Source organism: Arvicanthis niloticus, chromosome 1, assembly GCF_011762505.2.
Source record: "Arvicanthis niloticus isolate mArvNil1 chromosome 1, mArvNil1.pat.X, whole genome shotgun sequence".
NCBI lineage: Eukaryota > Metazoa > Chordata > Mammalia > Rodentia > Muridae > Arvicanthis > Arvicanthis niloticus.
Genome location: NC_047658.1, coordinates 107,378,665 through 107,396,500, shown reverse-complemented (window position 1 = coordinate 107,396,500; position 17,836 = coordinate 107,378,665). Strand labels below are relative to the sequence as shown.

Below are 17,836 nucleotides of genomic sequence, written 5' to 3'. Positions count from 1 at the left end.
GGCCTGGACCGGTTAGGGACATGTCTTATTTGTGAAAGAAGAAACATCAGTAGAAGACTGAGCCTCTGAACAAACCGCTCAGGTCCACAGCCTTATCCAAACCTGGACCCCAAGACTATAATTAAAGGTTTAGGCGGAAGGGATTATACCAGAGAAAAGGAAGAGGCCCCCCACAGCCTGAGGCTGGAATCTGGAGCTCAGTGCTGGGGGAAGTAATATTCAATTAACCTCCCCATCGGAGCCCTCCCTCTGACCTCCTCAGACCTGTCTCCTTCCTGGACTGGACTGGGAGCTTACGGAGTCCATGTACACAGCCGTTTCTTCTCAGGAAGAATGAAAGTAAAGTTCCTAGTGAGACAGATTCACATTACCATGATTTCTAAACAGATAAGGGCACAATGGTCTCCTGCAAGGGTTGTGACCTGGCTAACTTTAGGGGTGCAGACAGTGGCCAAGGGCAAGGCTGAATGCCCCGGGACCACATCTTGGGCTCACACTAATATTGTCTGAAAGCAACTATGGGGCACACTGGGCTGTGGCCTTTACCAGCCATGACAATACATTCTAATAATGGAACATTTTCCCTGAAGATAACTCAGCTTTTATTACAGTCTAGGTCAGGGCATGGCGTACGAAGGGAACATTATCCATCCTTCTTCTTGCCCTACTGACTACCCATGTATTTATTCCTACTGACTACCCATGTATTTATTCATCCATACATCCTCACTGAACATGTACTTACTCATCCATACATCCTGGCTGAACATTCTGCTAAGCCAGAAACTGCTCTAGGTCCTAAAGACTCAGTGGAGAACATGGAGTTCCTACCCCTCACAAACTACTCTAGTCAAGAGAACACACGGTGGAGCAAGATGTTCACACTTCAGATGCCATTTGAACAAAGCCTCATGGTGATATGAGAGAATAGATGGGGGTGTCCAGTAAAAGGCACTAGTGTGTGCCAACAGTGTTACGTCCACCGCTCAGGCCTTGGAGGCTGTGGGGAAGGCAGTGCATGGAGCCTGTAGGAGGATGCAGAACATGCCAGTAATGACGGCTGCTTTACAAGAATTGTCTGAGACAATGTGTAGAGAGGCCCAAGTAGACATGTTTGAGGTCAGAGTTTGGGAAGACGGGGAAGCTAATCTCTGCGGTGTGGTGCTACTGGCAGGTCGGAAGCCGAGTGTAAATTCCAGAGTGAACAGAGGCTGCTGCTGGAGAAGGAACACTTCTGGGCCACAGAACTTGGCCCTGAGGTGGGCAGAGCCATTGGTGGTTAGTCTGTCCCAATCACAGTCAGTCTCAGGTGACTGAGAAGCTGGCAGTGCTAAAAGCAAAGTGCTCTAGGGCCAGGAGGTCTGAAAGACCAGACGGAGATCCAAAAGCTTGGGGCTGACCAGAGGTCAGGAAGAGACTGAGTGAGATGGAAACCAGCAGCTGAGCGAAGCAAGGATACACAGTGCTGGAAAACTGCCCTTTGTATGTGGTAGGAGTCAGCTGGGAGAAGAGGACAGCTACTGCTGGGGACAGAAGAGAGGGGCTCTGCAGGGTGAGTTTCCGAGGGATCAGGATAACAAGGCAGTAATCAAGTCTGGGGAGAGATGGACAGACAGCACACTATCTGTAGAGAGGCCTGGGTGCTAGAGATCACCCAGCCTGGGGCCTTGACTGGGGCCAAGGGTCTGGGGTCAGGCATAGTTCTTGCCCACAGCTGGCACTCGAAAAAGTGCCTGGTCTACACTCTATTTTTGTTCCTTTGCAGCACAACTGTGAGGCCATTCAGCATGCAGAAATCTATGGCTCCCTGGAGAATCTCCCCAGCTAGACCTATGACGAAAAGAACGAGTACTGGTTCAATGTATACCATTTGAGAATGGGAGAGCCAGTCGCTCATCCAGGAACCAGGTCACAAGACTTCAATGCAGACTCTGTATGTATTGTTTGGTTGATACTCCAAGATTTAAGGCTTATTTTTTAAAGTATGCCACACCTCTTGCATTTTTAAGTCTGACTTTCCTGGGCTTATCCCATTGAAGTCTTTCTGCAAAGAAGTGAATCTTGTATGGAAGGGCCCAAGTCTACCTACATGTGCAGGGGCTCCAAGCAGGCTCACAGGGCAGACTGGCTCTCTCCCAGTTACCAGCAGCCATCCTTTCTGCCAAGTCTTGTGACAGGAGACAGCTGCAGCTCTCCACCCCAGCTATAAAAAGCCCTAGCTACCTAAGTGACCAGAGGTCGTGCAGCGGACATTCAGGGTGCGTCTTTGGGGCCAAGGAAGGCGTGCGACCCTGAGAATCATGCCAAGGCTCCCCCCTATCCTGAGGCTGCTCCAAGCACCCGTCAAGTACACAGTGGTTCCTAAAGCCCATGTCTCTGCCAAGCCAGCCAAAACTCCCACTTCCGCCATGGTAAGTAACTTCTAAGGAGCATTCCCTGGGCTTCAGGGCCACAGGGAAGATTAAAATGAGGAAGGAGACGGGTGGGTGTGGTGCTAGGTATCAGTGTTTTGTGCAAGATGGTGTCTGAGTGCCAGAAGGGCTCGGGCACCACTGGCTGTGGCCAGGCCATGCTCTCAAAGGGCTACAAATGGTGGGGTGGGGACCCTCCTCAGGCCTCACATACCTCTGGCCATGGTTGACAGTGACAGAATTAGGGGGCAGAGTTCAAGTAGGATACAGGACTCCTATCAGGATGTGTTTGTTCCACTGTTGTGGGGAAAGGTGGGCTGCTCTGAAGGGTAAACTAAACTAGCAGCAAACCTGACATATAAAGTGTATCTGTCTTACATAAAAACAGACCCAGGTCATTTGGTCACACACATAGAGCTATGACTCAGCCCAGACTAAGATTCCTATTCTATGCCAAATTTGCGTAAACCCAAGATTAAGGTCAATGGGAAGGACTGGTTTCCAAATGAAGTACTGACAGCTTCAAGACCTGGACACAGGCCTCGTTTAGAGGGGACTCAGGAGTCATGCAGTTGCTACCTCAGAATCTGCTTTTCTATCTAAAGCTACGGAGAACATAGGGCTCCTGGTGGGGGTCACACAGGCAGGTGTCTGACCTCACCCAGTTTGGCTTCTGAATGGGTCTGCTTTCTGAGAAAGGCCCAGTGTTTGTTTCTAACAATGGAAACCTTAGCTGTCCTGCTACTCTGCACAGCACCCTAGAACATAAGACTGGACAGGAGCTGAGTGAATCTCTGCTTCACTGGGAGCTGCTTCAGCTATGCAGGATCTTGAGTTCTGAAGCCCAAGGATGTTTCTCCTGATTTCTGAGGCCATTCTCTCTGCCAAAGACTCCAGGCTGCCAAGCTCTCTGACACAGCAGAGCCTGCTTGCTTACAAGACTGCCTAGAGAAGCAGAAGGCAAATGGGGACTATGGCTGGCTAACAGAGAGGAAGGATCCTAAGGATGGGGAAGTTACCTGCCTATGGCCAGGCCCAAGCCTTCTAACGGCTGGTGGACTCATGTTTGCTTTTCTTTCCATAGGAGCAGGCTGTGGGGATCACAGTCACATTCGTTGGCTTCTTGGTTCCAGCAGGATGGGTTTTATCCCACTTGGAGAGCTATAAAAAAAGCTCCGCAGCCTGAGGTGGCACATCCCTGAGAGATTACATTAAACGCTTCCAGCCCCATTACTTGTGCTGATTCTTGAGCTTGGCACTCCCAATATCCGGTGTCTTAGCGATGCTAGGTGGTGAGTGTGGCTGCCTGACTCAGAATGCTCTGAAGCGGCCTGCAAGAAGGAACCAATGCCTCCTTGCCTGACAATACACAACCCACTTCTTTGGTGGCAGTCCTGTGCATGGTGATAGGGGAGGAGTAAGTAGAGTCTCCACCGACCCCGAGTCCCAGCTTACACGCTCATTTTTTTCAGGCACAGGATTGGCTAAGAAGCTAAGTCCAAGAACAGAAGCATCAACAGAACAATGCAAAGGCATTTATTAGAGAAGCACTCTCAGACCACACTGGAGAAGGTGGATTTGGGTGGAGATTACTTTGTCCCCATTTCCAATCGTTCCCTTCCTTATCACCTAGGCCTGGAGCCCCCCTCCCACTCCTTGCAGGCTACAAAGACCCCACATAGGAGCCTTCTCCAAGTAATCACACCCCCATCAGTGACAGATCTCTGCTTTTATACCAAGAACAGTTCCCAATCCTAGCAGGATCCCAAACTCCATCCCAAATGAATATAGATCCTCTGCTGATGGTTTCGGGGGTCACAGAATTGCCTTGCAAGGTGAGGCAGGGTCTGCAGGATACTGGGGCACTAGGTGAGGATGTCCTGAGCCTGGTGTTCTACCAGCATCTCCATGCTCTTCACATCTGTGCACCAAAGCTCCAGACGGTCCTTCATCCCCTTGATCTAAAAGCAAGTCAGGATCACATGGGTATCAGCTGCAAGGGAGTCTGTGTGGGAGGGCTAAATCTCTAGTTCTTTTTGGGGAAATGTTAAGGGCAACAGGGCTGAAGGTGGAGGTGTGTGATGGAATCATTGTGCCAATTCTGATCACGAGGTCATTCTTAAAACTCGTATGAAAGAAAAAGAATGGAGGAAATCACAGGATTAAATGTCTAGAAAATATGATAGGGTATGGGATCAGGTCACAAAAGCAGGAACACGTCTGATGGGAGTACCAATTTTAGGATTAGGAGGCATCAGCAGCACAGCCAGCCCTGTTGTCATAGTAAGCCTGTAAATGCAGGGCTCAGACCTCAGGGCTGCTTTCCTAGGACTCCACAGCAGTAATCCCATCTGCAACACCTTGTGTGGAACAGTGTCCGCTTCCTAAATGGCTTCTGTCCACATAAAACTAGGACAGTACTGGTAAACCCCACGTCCACAAAGGGCAGGGGCTCAGCCCCCTTACCTGCTGCAAATCCAGCACTCGAGGCTGCACCCATGTCATGTGAACCCGCTTGTCCACCTCGTCTATGCTGCCTCTCACCAGCCCCACCGAGAGTGCCTTCATCACCAGCAACTCCACCTGTGCAAGGGGCTTCATGAACGCTGGGAGCAGTGCTCACTGAGGCCAGACCTCTGCCAGGGCTGTGGTAGCACTGATGCTGTGACCCCCAGTTCAAGAACCATACCTTGTTGACAGTGATTTTGGCACTTTTGGCAATTTCTTCAAAAGTGAGTTGTCTGTGATTGGCAGGCCGTGTGAAAGTCATCTGAAAAACAAAACTATGTTTCTAAGCAAAAGTGGTCAGATTTTTTTTTTTTAAGATTTTTTTGGGGGGGAGGGGAGGTTGTCAGGGCTGGAGATACGGCTCACTGGTTAAGAGCACTGGCTCTTCTTCCAAAGAATCCAGGTTCAATTCCAGCACCCACATGGCAGCTCACAACTGTCAGTAACTTCAGTTCCAGATGATCTGATACCCTCACACAGACATACATGCCATACATGCAGACAAAACATCCATGTATGCAAAATAAAAATAAGTCATTAAAAAAGGTTTCCAGTTTCTGGCTGTTATGAACATAGCTGAGCGAGTGTTCTTGTGGTATGGTGGATGGGTGTTGAGAGTGGGGATGGGAACAGGAAGGGTCAGCTGTGGGGAGGATGGAGAGAGAGAGTACTGGGAGACACAATTGGAATCAGGGCATCTCTGGGATAAACTAGAAACCTAAGGCAATGGAAACTTCCAGGAATTGATGAGGTGACCGTAGGGACTCCTAGCAATGGGAGATACAGAGCCCGAACTGACCATCTCCTGTAACCAGGCAAGACTTCCAGTAGAGGGACTGGATACCAACTCAGCCACAAAATCTCTGACACACAACTTGTCCTGCCTACAAGATGTGCAGGGGTAAAAGTGGCACAGAAATTATGGGAGCAGTCAACCAACAACTGGTCTAGTTTAAGACCCATGCCATGAGAGGGAATCTATCCCTAACACTGCCCAGAGGGCCAGGAGCCAGAGGCTGGACAGTCCAGAGATCTAGGATAGAACTAAACAGGAATGGCATACACAGACACACACAAAGTCAATGAAATGATTCCTAATAATATTCTGTTATAGATTGGCATCTAGCCCAACTGTCACTAGAGGCTTCACCCAGCAACTGATGGAACAGATGCAGAGACCCACAGCCAAGCAAGGTGGAGCTTGGGGAAACCCCAAGGAAAAGGGTGAGAAAAACCCACAACTCACCCAACCCGAGTCCATAGGGGCTCAGAATCTGAACTGACAACGGGGAAGCCCCGTAGGAACGGACTTAGCTTCTTTGCACATGTTACAGTTGTGTAGCTTGGTCTTCCTGTGGGACTCCTAACAGTGGAAACAGGAGCTGTCTGACTCTGCTGCCTGCCTTTGGGACCCTTTCCCCCTTCTGTGTTGCCTTGTCCAGCCTTAAAAGAGGAAGTGCCTACTAGTCTTATTACAACCTGATATGGCATGGCTGGTTGATATCCACTGAGGCTGGCCTTTTTCTGAAGGAGGAGGGAGGAGTGGATGGGTGCTGGGGTGGGGTAGGAGATGGAAAGTAGGAAGAAGGACTGGGAGGGGAACTGCATTTGGGATAGAAAATAAAATTAAGATAAAAACAATAACTTATTTTTTGTCAGACGTAGCAGTTTTTCTGTGGGGGCTTGGTTGCACACGCCTTTAATCCCAGCACTCAGAGGGCAAAATCTCTGTGAGCTCCAAGACCAGCCTGGTTCATAGCAAATTCCAGGCTATGGTCAGGATGACATAGTGAGAGACTGTCTTGTTTTAAAAAAAAAATTCTGAAAATATAGATTGTCTTATTAGTCCCATATTCAAGTACTCAAGTTTTCTTAAGCTAGTTCCACTGCAAACGAGCTTTCAATGCTCAGAGAAGGTTAAAGGTCAAAACCAACTTTAAAGGAGTTTTTGATAAGAACTACTATTCATTCCCTGATAACAGTTGAGGCTATCAAGTCCCTTGTACAGGGACCATTGCAGGAAATTGGAAATGCACGTGGCAGCTCTTCCACAAGCTCACATCTACCAGAGAGCACAGGAGAACGTGGAAATAGAAAAGCTGTGTCACGAGGTTAGTGGCAGGAAGAGAGCGTGGCTTTCGGTTCAAATGGGCAAGGACAACTTACAAAGTGTCTACTGGAGCCCAAGAGTCAAACTCACAGGCCAGTGAGATGGTTCAGTGGGTAAAGGGTTTTGCTGCTAAGTCTGGCAACCCAGAATTTGATCCTTAGAACCCATCTGGCAGAAGGAGAGAACTGACTCCATGAGTTGCTCTCTGATTTTTCACGTGTGTACTCCTCTCCCACAAAAGCAATGTTAAAAAAAAAAAAAAAAAAAAAAAAAAAAAAAGTGTAAGATCCAAATGCAAACTTAATGAGCAGAGGCAGAAGGGAGGAGGGAGCTAAGAGGGCCCGAGGGCCCTGAGAGGCGGGCAGGGCACAGGGCCCGGCTAGCTCGCTCGCACGCACGCAGGCACGCACGCAGGCACCGTTCCAGCATGGTGGACGGGATGCTGGAGTGCTGCTTACCTCCATAAGGCACAACAGCTGGATCTTCCTCAGAAGCTGGGCCTCGTTGGCTGCTAAATCAGGCTGCAAAGTACAGAAAGACAGAGACGCGGGTTCTGAAACTCTACTATGGGTCAAACAAAAAGAAACAGGCAAGGCTAAACATCTGAGACTGTGGGTAGCTGAGGCTCACTAATAGCTCCAAGTGATACTAAACCCTTGGTTGCAGAGAATTTAAAGAAGAAACTGACAGACTGTCTCTCAAGACAGTGTACAAACAGGATTTACTAATGTTCCAAACACCACCAATGGGCACCTCAAGACTCTTGGCAGAGGTACCACCAGCCAAGAACAAGTCTTGTGTCTTCAAAGGCTTTGGGTAGCACTGCTGTTGGCCAGCACATGTGAGCACAGTCGGACAAAAGTGCTGAAGGCCTAATGGCTTGTGTGGAGTCTAAAGAGCCAGTGATTAATTTGCAACAGACAATCTCACCAACGGTGAGAAAGAAAACTCATCTTTTGTAAGTCTGCAGCTGGCGTGATGTCACACCTATGTTCTAGCACTGTGGAGTTAAGGCAAGAGGATCACTTGAGCCTAAGAATTCAAGACAAGACAAACCAGGATGACACAGGACCATGTTTCAGAATAAAAAGAAAGTAGGTTATAATCAGCTAAGGAAAGTACCAGGAGGGATATTTCTACAGATATCCCTGAATCTTTTTCTTCTTATAAATTGCTACAGCAAGCTAGTCTGTCTTGTCTTTCTTTTTTTAAAATAGAGGTCTCATTCACTATGTTGCTGGTCTTCAACTCCTAGTCTCTAGTGGCCCTCTAACGTCAGCTGGGACTACAGGCACGAATCCCCAGCCCCAGCCCCAGCTTCTTTGAGGTGGCATATCTTGCTGACAGGTCAATCCACAATGAGACTACAGTTAAGGCTTGCTGGATCTGGTATTTGCTGTCTTCTCAAAGCCCCTTCACTCATTCCCACCTGACTCTATTACACACACACACACACACACACACACACACACACGGAGTTTTTATTAAGCAATAGGAAAACCCAAACTTTCAGGAAATATAAGAACATAAACATATTTCCTACCATACTTAATATGTTGAAATATTTACTTCTAATAATTTCATTTTAAAGGAGATGCTACTGAGCTGGGGAGAACGCTCAGAGACTAGAGTGTCACGCAAATAAGAGGACCAGAGGACCAGACTTTAGATCCTCAGGATCTAAATGTCATGTGGGATAGGTGGCATGGCTACTCACTTGTAACTCCAGCTCAAAAAGACAGAGACAGAACAAGCTGGCTAGCAAAACCAGCCATACAGGCAAGCTCTGGGCTTAAGTGATAGAGTCTATCTCAAGGAATAAAGTGGAATATGACAAAAGGATTCCAGATATCAACTCTGTGTTCCATATGCATTTGCCCAAACATGTGAACATGCACAAACATACATATGAATGCATACTACGCACATATACATGAATAAGAAAAATGCAAAATAAAGCAACAAAATAAGAAAGGCTTAACTTACTGTTAAGCACCTTAACTGCTACTACTTCTCTTGGCTTCCTGTTCTGCTCTTCCCCCTGCACTGTGGCCCTGGGGACCACCTACTCATGCTGGCCACACACACTTTTCAGTTCAGCAAATGTGCCAAGTTTCCTTGTCCTCCGTCCTCCTGCATCTCTTCCCTCATTCAAGATTACACAGACACTCTTCCATTGGGAGGTCTATGATGCAACTTAGCCAGCAGACAGAGAAGCACGTTGTGTTTTTCACAAACAACACTGCAGTGACTCAGATCTCTTCTGCCCTGTTTCTGGGAGAGCAAGCCTGGCCTACCAATGTCCAGTCTATGCCTAGACCCTCTTGGGTATGTGGTGTGTGTGGGGAAAAGGCTTAGTGAATCCTTGTTGTAAGAGTAGACATGGGGTGTGATGGTTTGTGTATGGTCGGCCCAGGGAGTGTACATTATTAGAAGGTATGGCCTTGTTGAAGTAGATGTGGCCTTGTTGGAGGAGGTGTATCACTATGGGTGTGGGCTTTAAGACCCTCATCTTAGCTGCCTGGAAGCCAGTATTCTACTAGCAGCCTTCAGATGTGAAGACGTAGAACTCTTAACTCCTCCTGCACCATGCCTGCCTGGATGCTGCAATTTTCCCACCTTGATGATAATGGACTGAACCCCTGAACCTGTAAGCCAGCCCCAATTAAATATTGACCTTAAGAGTTGCCTTGGTCATGGTGTCTGGTCACAGCAGTGACACCCTAACTCAGACACAGGGGTCCATGAAACCTACCTGCTGGCCCCAGGCAGACTTCAGTGTCTGGAACCTGTCTACATCACCACTATTGAAAGCGTACAGGGTGTCAATCAGCCACTGCCGGTCAGTGTTCCTCAGTGACTCCAGCACAGGGTGCATGAGCTGTGGGGACAGAGATAGTTAACTGGTACAAAGTCAGACTTTCTTCCTCCCCACAGTTAAGTGCCAGGCCAACTTACAAGTTCTCCAAAGTTAAAAACTCCCTCTCCGAGAAGTCCAGCAAGCCCCAGTGTGAAGGCTCTCTCTTGTTGTTCTGACACTACAAAATGATACAGCCAGTCATATCCAGTCTTGTCTGGCTTTGTAAGCCTCACACAACAAAGAACAGAAGCCGTTCTTAGAATGGCTCTAGTACCAAACTTCAGCATGAGCTACCTCTTCAAAAGCACTAGAATTCAGGTTATACCAGGAGCTATGGATACGTGAAGTTTATGGAAATCCACTTGTATAAAACTTCTCCATACAGATATGCAGCCTCCTACTGTTCAGCGTGTACTACTGGCTGGAATAACCAGATCCTTTACTCCCACCCTGACCCTCAGCTCTCATGGTTCTAACAGTCTACAGCTCTTCAGACTGGAATGAGTCTGCATTCTCCTCTCTTGGCTTTTCTAATGTATTCCTGTTAACATAGAATTTTCTCTGCATTTCTAGGAGTTGCCAGTCTCCTTACTACCTACCAACAGTACATTCAAGAAAGTGGTCAAATTGTCTTTCAAATATACTGTCCTTGTATTTTCACCCAAACTCTCAGGCTACTTTTCCTTCCATCCTCAGATTCTCAAAAGACTGTAATTGATTCCCATAGGTATGGGAATCAATTTAGAGCAGAGGTCTCAGCTATGGGGGTTTCAGCTGCCCTTCACCCTGTGGAGGGTTGCAGAGGCACATCACTACAATCTGACTTAGCTACTAATATGGCCTGCAGAGGAGTGAAGGGACTGAGAAAGATGGGACTGCATGAGATTTGACTCAGTGCTGGAGACAAATATGATATAAAATCTAAAACGTACACAAAACTTTCCACCTTAAAAGTGATGAACACCTGACATAGCTGAGACCTACTCTCTTCAGCATCCATAGCTGCTGTGCTCAGCCATGGACTCCCTGAGTGCTGAGAACTGGGAGGGCCCTGGGTTACCTGGCAGATCCTTGATGTCCACACAGCCCAGAAACCGTAGAGCGTCTTTGTAGTAGGACGCGTGGTTTCCGGTTGTTTGATAGTATTTACTGGAGAGATCATAGAAGCGACTGTGAACTGATGTCACACCAGGGAGACTGTTGAGCAGCTCTTCAACGTCTTCAATGGTTTCCTATACACAAGAAGTGACATCGTCTTCCAACTTAAAAGATCTTTAAAGTAATATAAGATGGAAAACTCTTGACCTCCCAGTGCAAAGACTGATGGCATTAGTTAAACTGACTATATTAAAATAGAAAACTTGGGTTAATCCAAAACACAGACAAAAATACAATGACAAGCTGTGGACTGGCAAAAGATGTAACTCCATATTCTATAGGGGTAATGAGCCAGGAAGTAGGAAAGACAGAGTAGAAAAAGCTAGTAACAGGCAATTAACAGAGTAGAGATGGGAGTGGAGTTGCTAGTAAACCACCACCAACTGAGAAATAAAAAGTTACACCACTACCACTTGACCTCCACTGGGTCATGAAGAATTAAATAGTGTGAAAATACCAAAGGCTGCCGCCATTGGGGAGCTTCAGAGGTGCCTGTAAGGCTTTGTAGAACAACTCACACTACCACCTGCACACACACCGAAGGGACTGCCCGTGCACAAAGAGACCAGGCACAGAAGTGCTAACATGAAGAGCACTTGGAATATAATCAATGACCTTAATCCTTTTAGAGGAGAGCAGATACATATGCTGTAAAACAGTATATAATGGCATATACCACACAGAGGTAAAAATGGTTCACACATATCAACTCACGAATCTGGCTAGGGAAGACTAAGATATCCATCCAGTGACGGCTAATTTATCAACTTGAGGGGATCTAGAATCATTTAGGAGATAACCTCTGGGAATGTCTGTGTCTAGATTGGGGTAACTGAGGCAGGGAAACCTAGCCTAAATGTGGGCACCACCCCAAGAGCAGGTGTTGGAATACTAAAATGAAGACAGTGCTGACTACCAGCACCTCTCTCCTGTCTGCAGACCCATGGTAACCAACCACTTCTTGCTCCTGCTGTCACACCTTCCCTGCCACAGTGGACTGTATCCCTCAAATTATAAGACAAAATAAACCATCCCCTAAGTTCCTTCTCAGGTATAAGGTCATAGCAACAAGAACAGTAACTAGTGCATGGGGGCTGAGATGGACCTGTTGGGGGACTAGCACAGACAAGGACACATGCTCTGCCTATGTGCTATTCTACTCTCAACCTGGCTGAAGTCTACGGGTGCCTGTTACAGCACTCCTCAGTGTGTCATAGCTAATACCTCTAAATGAAATGCAATCAGGATGGACGGGATCTGGGAGTAGGAAGCAGTAACATAGACCTTTTTAGGACAATGAAAACAAACTATCAACTGCCACTTCTGATATTTTCGTTAACATTTATGGGTACCAAAATTAAGCCAAAACAAAAGCACACTCAGTCTCTAGATAAACAAGGTGGCCTGACAATATTATGTTGGTTTCTCTGCTACCATTATTTATGTCTCCCAAACTGAGCAACAACACAAAGAGGTACAAATGGGGCTGAAGAGATGGCTTAGCCATTGAGAGTATCTGTCGCTATTGCAAAGAACCTAGGTTCAGTTCCCGCCAGCCACAGGGCAGCTCACATCTGGAGCTGTGATCCAGATCCAGAGGATGCAATGCTCTCCTCAGGCCTCCACTGGCACTGCAGGCATACATGTGCAGACATACATGCAGGTATTACACCAAAATACATAAATATAGACAGAAACCTTCAACAATTCAAGAGGAAGGAAGAGAACAGTGAAACACACTGCCTGGCATAACGAGGGCCCACAGCCTCTGTACACTGAGACCACATGGAATCCTGGCTGGGTAGACGGCTGTGGGCACCCAGGGAATGCTTTTTGTTTAAGAGTAAATGTCTTAACAGCAGATTATCCTTAAATGGGAAAACAAAACCCCAAAGCAACCAAACCAAGCAAGCAAGCAGAGGGTGGAAGCTATCAGACAAAGGTGGCAGTAAGTAAGCAACAGGGACATCTCGGTTAGATTACGAGAGCTCTTTGGCTTTTTTTTTTCTCCCTGTAACTTAAAATATCTTTAAGAAATAGTCAAAGAGGAAGGATGTCTACATTGCTCTCTCACCTTTGTAGCCTGCAGATCCCCGATGTTTAATTTTAGAGCTCCGATTGCTGTCTTACACAAGATCACGGCTTCATCACTACTTTTTACCTGAAGAGATGAAAAAACAAAAACAAAAACAAAAACAAAACAAAACAAAACAAAAAAAACAAAACAAAAAAAACACAAAACATGGGAACCTCAGACATTTAGGCACCAAACTTGCAAAGCAGGCAGCTCCTTAGGCACTGACTTGACTGAAGAACATTACTTCCGAGGGTATAGGCATAGATTACAAATCTCATAAATACTAGAAAATGCTTTTCAAACTCTACACTCACCTTCTCACGAGTCTTTTCCAGAAAAGTGAGAGCCACATTAGGATCTAGAATAGAAACAAGAACAAAGTCAGACCCACCACCAGCAGCTTCTTACTAGTTAAGACATCTTTAGACAAGATAAACAGTAACATTTCTCTGATTATTACAAAAATCTCATGACATACCCCACAGTGGCCTGCGTAGCTCAGGTTGTACTTACTGCCTCACCCCAGTGTTGGAATTACAGGTGTGCATTACTAAACCTGGCCAATTTGGTATTTTCTATTATGAAACAGAGGCTTACCGGTCATCTGTCTAACCACATGAAGAATTATTTCTACCAGGGACAAAGGATTTACCCTGAAATAAAAACCACCAGTTTTTTAGTGTTAAAAAGCACTAATGTATTCATTTTCAAAGTAAAAAACTGACAAAAGGGGATTACCTGTGCTCAAATTCACTGATGAAGTTTTCATAAAGCTGCAAAACCAGAGATGGAGAGTTAGTACAGAATGAGCCTCGCTCGGAGACACCAGACTCCAAAAGCTGCTTCTAGTTACAGAGGCAGCACTAAGACTGGCAAGTGTAAGCATGCAAACCACAATGCCCATCACACAGACAGCACTGCCTAAACCTTGGTGGAATGATGGGCTTATCTGAGTCCACATAAATGATCACCAATGGATTACTGAAGAAAACCAGAGCTCCTAGCTTTGAGAATTAGAGAACTGGTCTATAAGAACCTTCTAAATAGCTAGGTGTGGTAGCTCATGCCTTCAGTCCCAGCACTTGGGAGACAGATCTCTGTGAATCTGAGGCCAGTCTGTTCTACAGACTGGTTCCAAGTCACCCATGGTTACACAGAGAAACTGTCTCAAAAACCAAACAATTAAAAGAAAATGCCTAAATATTAATTCCTACATTCTTCCTCCAAGGTACTTCAACAGCTGGACCAGTGTGAAGTGTTCCTAATCAAACAAAATAGACTTCCTTCAGATTTTAGAAGGCTATTGGCCTTCTAAAGGCTCATATTACCAAGTTTCTTACCCATTCAGCACACAGGAGTATGTCTTCAGACACTAGGCTAGTACTATGGACACACCATGTGTGTCAAATGCTGAGCTTCCAAGAAGACAGAACAAAGGAATGATGATATTCTTAATTTTTGAAACACAGAAACGGGCTGGAGAGATGGCTCATCACCCACATGATGGTTCATAACCATCTGTAATACCTATTTCAGGGGATTTAATGCCCTCTTCTTATCTCTGAGGGCACCAAGTATGCCTATGGTGCACATACACATGAAGGCAAAACATTCTTACACATAAAATAAAAACCATCCATCACAAAAAGAAACAAAGATGAGGAGGGGGCTGAACTCCTCATCAACTGAAGATTATAAAGCAAAGAAGATGAAAATATATCACTATGATATAGAACATGCAATGTGTGATTTATCATTCCCACATAATTCTGAAGACAGAATACCCAGAAAAATCTTTAGGCTTACAAGCAACTGCAGATTCTTAAGGGTAGAAAAATGTCAAACTGATAAGTAAAAACAAACAAACAAACAAACCCCCCCAAAAAAACCCCAAACCCAAACCCTTACAACCCCAGGAGGTAAGGTAGTAAGGGGTAGGCTTCATTGTGAGCATTACAATGTATTCAGGAGAAATAACTCAAGCTACAATTACAGACTAACTATCCCTTTCAAATTCAGATGGTGACAAGAAAAGCTCCAGAAAGAAAGCTTCTGGTGAGAAATTTCCTGGTTAGAGATTCCTCAGGGAATCTGATGAAGCATGGGAAAGAGTGTGTTCTTATTTTGCTGACAAAATTCTAAAAATGCTCCATTAGAGAGACAGCATAGTATGAAGTACCCCTTAAGCTTCTCACCTTCATAAAGAGGCATTCTCCTTTCTATACTACTTTGGCCTGAAATCTCTGGACAAGTGGAACCCTTGTGCGTGGACTGGCTGGGAGAGCTGGGAAGTGAGGGGAGCCCTTTAAATCATCCCTCTCCCTAGCAGTTTTGCAGTAACCCAGGTTAATCTTAAACTAATGATCTTCCAGATTCAAGTTTCTAAGTGCTGGGATTAGAGGGGTGTCACCGGTCCAGTTTGTTTGTTTGTTTGTTTCTTTCTTTCTTTCTTTCTGTTTCCTTCTTGGTGCTGTAGTGTAAGGTGCACAGGGCCCCGTGGATGGGAGCACACACTTTCACTGAGCCATTTTCCCAGCTCTAGTCTAACTTTTAAAAACCAGAAAGTCTGTTTCACTGTTGTAATTTATTAGCTATAACCTATGGTGATTCATCTATGTCTGCCATCACATATGAGAAAGAGAGAGATGTCCTCAGTGCTATCATGAAGGGCCCAGTGCTTATAGCAGTCCTTGGCACAAAGTGACTGCTGAAAGATGCAGCTTAGTGTGACCACCATAATGTCCCCCCATCCCCAATTTTTGTCTTTAAAAGTCCATGAGCAGAGCTGGGCATGACATTGCATATATTTATTTAATGATAGCACTTGGGAGGCCAAGGCTGGTGGACTGTGAATTTGATCCCAGTCTGGTCTACAGAGCAAGTTCCAGGCCACTCAGAGCTACACAGAGAAACAAACAAACCAACAAACAACAACAAACAAACCAACAACCAACCAACCAACCAATCAAGCAAAAATTATGAGTAAGGGCTGGAGAGATGGCTCAGTGATAGTTAAGAGCATTCTGAAGACTCAAATTGGGTTCCTAGCACCTGTATCAGTTGGCTTACAACTGCCTACAACTCCAGATCCAGGAGATCTCTTCTGGCAACCTTGGGAGCGCGCACACGCACAAGCACACGCACACACACGCGCACGCACACACACGTTAAAAGTAAATAAAAATTAATAATAGTTTGTAAGTATACTCAACATAATCTGACCTGTATGGTAAGTCATTACCTTAATGAGACCATCTCCTTGGGCAAAGCATGGGTCCTGCACAAAATCAAGCACCTGAAGTGTCAGCTGATGCCACAACCTACGAAACAAAAAGCCCTTCAGTCCCATACACTAATGTGAAGTAACAGATGCCTTTGGCCTTGATGGTCCCATCAAACACCAAGTACTACCCTGGTTCCACTGCACAGTACAGTAGTTAAAGCAAGTGCCAGCTAATTCAAGCTTATTTCTTGACCGATTCTGCTACCACTTAGTCACTCATCCTTTCCAAGACTCAGTTTTCTTAGGTAACAGTGGAGGACACTTTTGAGACAGCTTCAACACCCACTCTGAGTGTCAACTGGAAGAACTTTGGAATTCTACAGCTATATTTTAAACTCCATGCTCTCTTACTTATTAGCTGAATACTTCACAGAAGAATAGAAAACTGATATTCAATCTCCTCATCTGTCAATGGAATAAAATAAGCCAATACTTTTAAAAAGCCAATGTATGAACCTTTAGGACACTGAAATAGCACATTTCCCACCAAGACTAAAGGATAATTATTTAATAACAGAGATAAAGTGTTTTGAAAAACACAGAATGCTACACTATATCTAGGCAGTTACATACTAAACACTGTTTCTCTTGAAATGACTAAGAGTTTTAACTGCTGAACATTATCATGCGGAAAGGTTCTGAAGAAGAGGTGTTTCTTCATGAGAAAGCTCTTATATCAATGCTAGCAATTCGTAATTGTTCTGAAGTTCATCCTGTTTCCAAACAAACTCAAACACTAAGATCTCTTTAGTGGTAAAAAGGCCAATGTGAAATAGATCAGAAAATAGGGGCAGTGGGAGATGAATCAATGCTTGTAGAATCAAGAAGAAATTAGAGGCTGCAGACAATCACACCATGGATTAGTGCAGGCTGGTTACCAGGGCTGTGTCTCAGACGGGGTGACATCCTGGCTTCAGAACTATTTGCCTGTTTGAATTAAGAGCTAGTATCACAGGCCAACCCGGGCTCCTTTAGTTAATTAAGAACATACAGAAGACAAAGCTTAGAAGCTTATCATAGCCGGTAAGGCTGGAACGCAGGGAGTCTAGATTCAGAACCCTGGCAACAGCTCTGCTCCTTAGGCTGTCGACCCTTTTCCTCCATATCCCTGACCATCCGGACTGATGGGAGCCTCTGGCTTTCCCAGAGCCCTCTCCCTCCCGCCCCAGCCTCGGGGCTCACTTCTTCGTGTACAGCTCTTCCAAACGGTGCCAAACGGCGGCCTGGCCCGGCCCGGAGCTCTGACTCTGCTGTAAGAAGGCCGGCACATCCTTCATGATTGCAGAGAGCTGGGAACACAAACACCAAGCAGTCGGAACCGGCAGGGATGGCGGACGGAAGTGCTCGCTCACTTCCGGTACCGCGCCGCGCGAGGCATGCTGGGAGAGTCCCACTAGCCTCACGGGTTGTGGTCGTCAAGGTAACCGCG

At 46.0% G+C, this 17,836-nt stretch overlaps 2 protein-coding genes across 2 annotated transcripts; one reads left to right on the top strand and one right to left on the bottom strand.

Moving 5' to 3' along the window:
• The first annotated feature begins 1,354 nt into the window (after positions 1-1,354).
• On the top strand, positions 1,355-3,641 carry LOC117723087 (cytochrome c oxidase subunit 8B, mitochondrial). Its single transcript, XM_034522491.2, has 3 exons — positions 1,355-1,552; positions 1,766-2,411; positions 3,496-3,641. The coding sequence occupies exons 2-3, from the start codon at positions 2,301-2,303 to the stop codon at positions 3,595-3,597; spliced, it is 213 nt and encodes a 70-aa protein (XP_034378382.1). The 5' UTR covers positions 1,355-1,552; positions 1,766-2,300; the 3' UTR covers positions 3,598-3,641.
• A 285-nt stretch (positions 3,642-3,926) lies between these two features.
• Positions 3,927-17,832, bottom strand: Psmd13 (proteasome 26S subunit, non-ATPase 13). Its single transcript, XM_034503892.2, has 13 exons — positions 17,590-17,832; positions 16,366-16,444; positions 13,863-13,897; positions 13,722-13,777; positions 13,439-13,482; positions 13,122-13,208; positions 10,950-11,121; positions 9,988-10,067; positions 9,785-9,910; positions 7,488-7,550; positions 5,101-5,181; positions 4,878-4,994; positions 3,927-4,372 (listed from the first exon to the last, which is right to left on the bottom strand). Exons 1-13 carry the CDS (start codon positions 17,682-17,684, stop codon positions 4,277-4,279), a joined length of 1,131 nt encoding a protein of 376 aa, XP_034359783.1. The 5' UTR covers positions 17,685-17,832; the 3' UTR covers positions 3,927-4,276.
• Positions 17,833-17,836: the final 4 nt, after the last annotated feature.

Bases quoted from the DNA above. Each gene is read 5' to 3' on its own strand.
- Psmd13 (XM_034503892.2), bottom strand. From the start codon at position 17,684: ATGAAGGATGTGCCGGCCTTCTTACAGCAGAGTCAGAGCTCCGGGCCG. The intron at 10,068-10,949 runs GTAACCCAGGGC...ATCATTTTGTAG, and splicing joins GGACATCAAGGATCTGCCAG to TGTCAGAACAACAAGAGAGA. The intron at 5,182-7,487 runs GTAAGCAGCACT...TTTGTTTTTCAG, and splicing joins AGCTGTTGTGCCTTATGGAG to ATGACTTTCACACGGCCTGC.
- LOC117723087 (XM_034522491.2), top strand. From the start codon at position 2,301: ATGCCAAGGCTCCCCCCTATCCTGAGGCTGCTCCAAGCACCCGTCAAG. The intron at 2,412-3,495 runs GTAAGTAACTTC...TTCTTTCCATAG, and splicing joins AAACTCCCACTTCCGCCATG to GAGCAGGCTGTGGGGATCAC.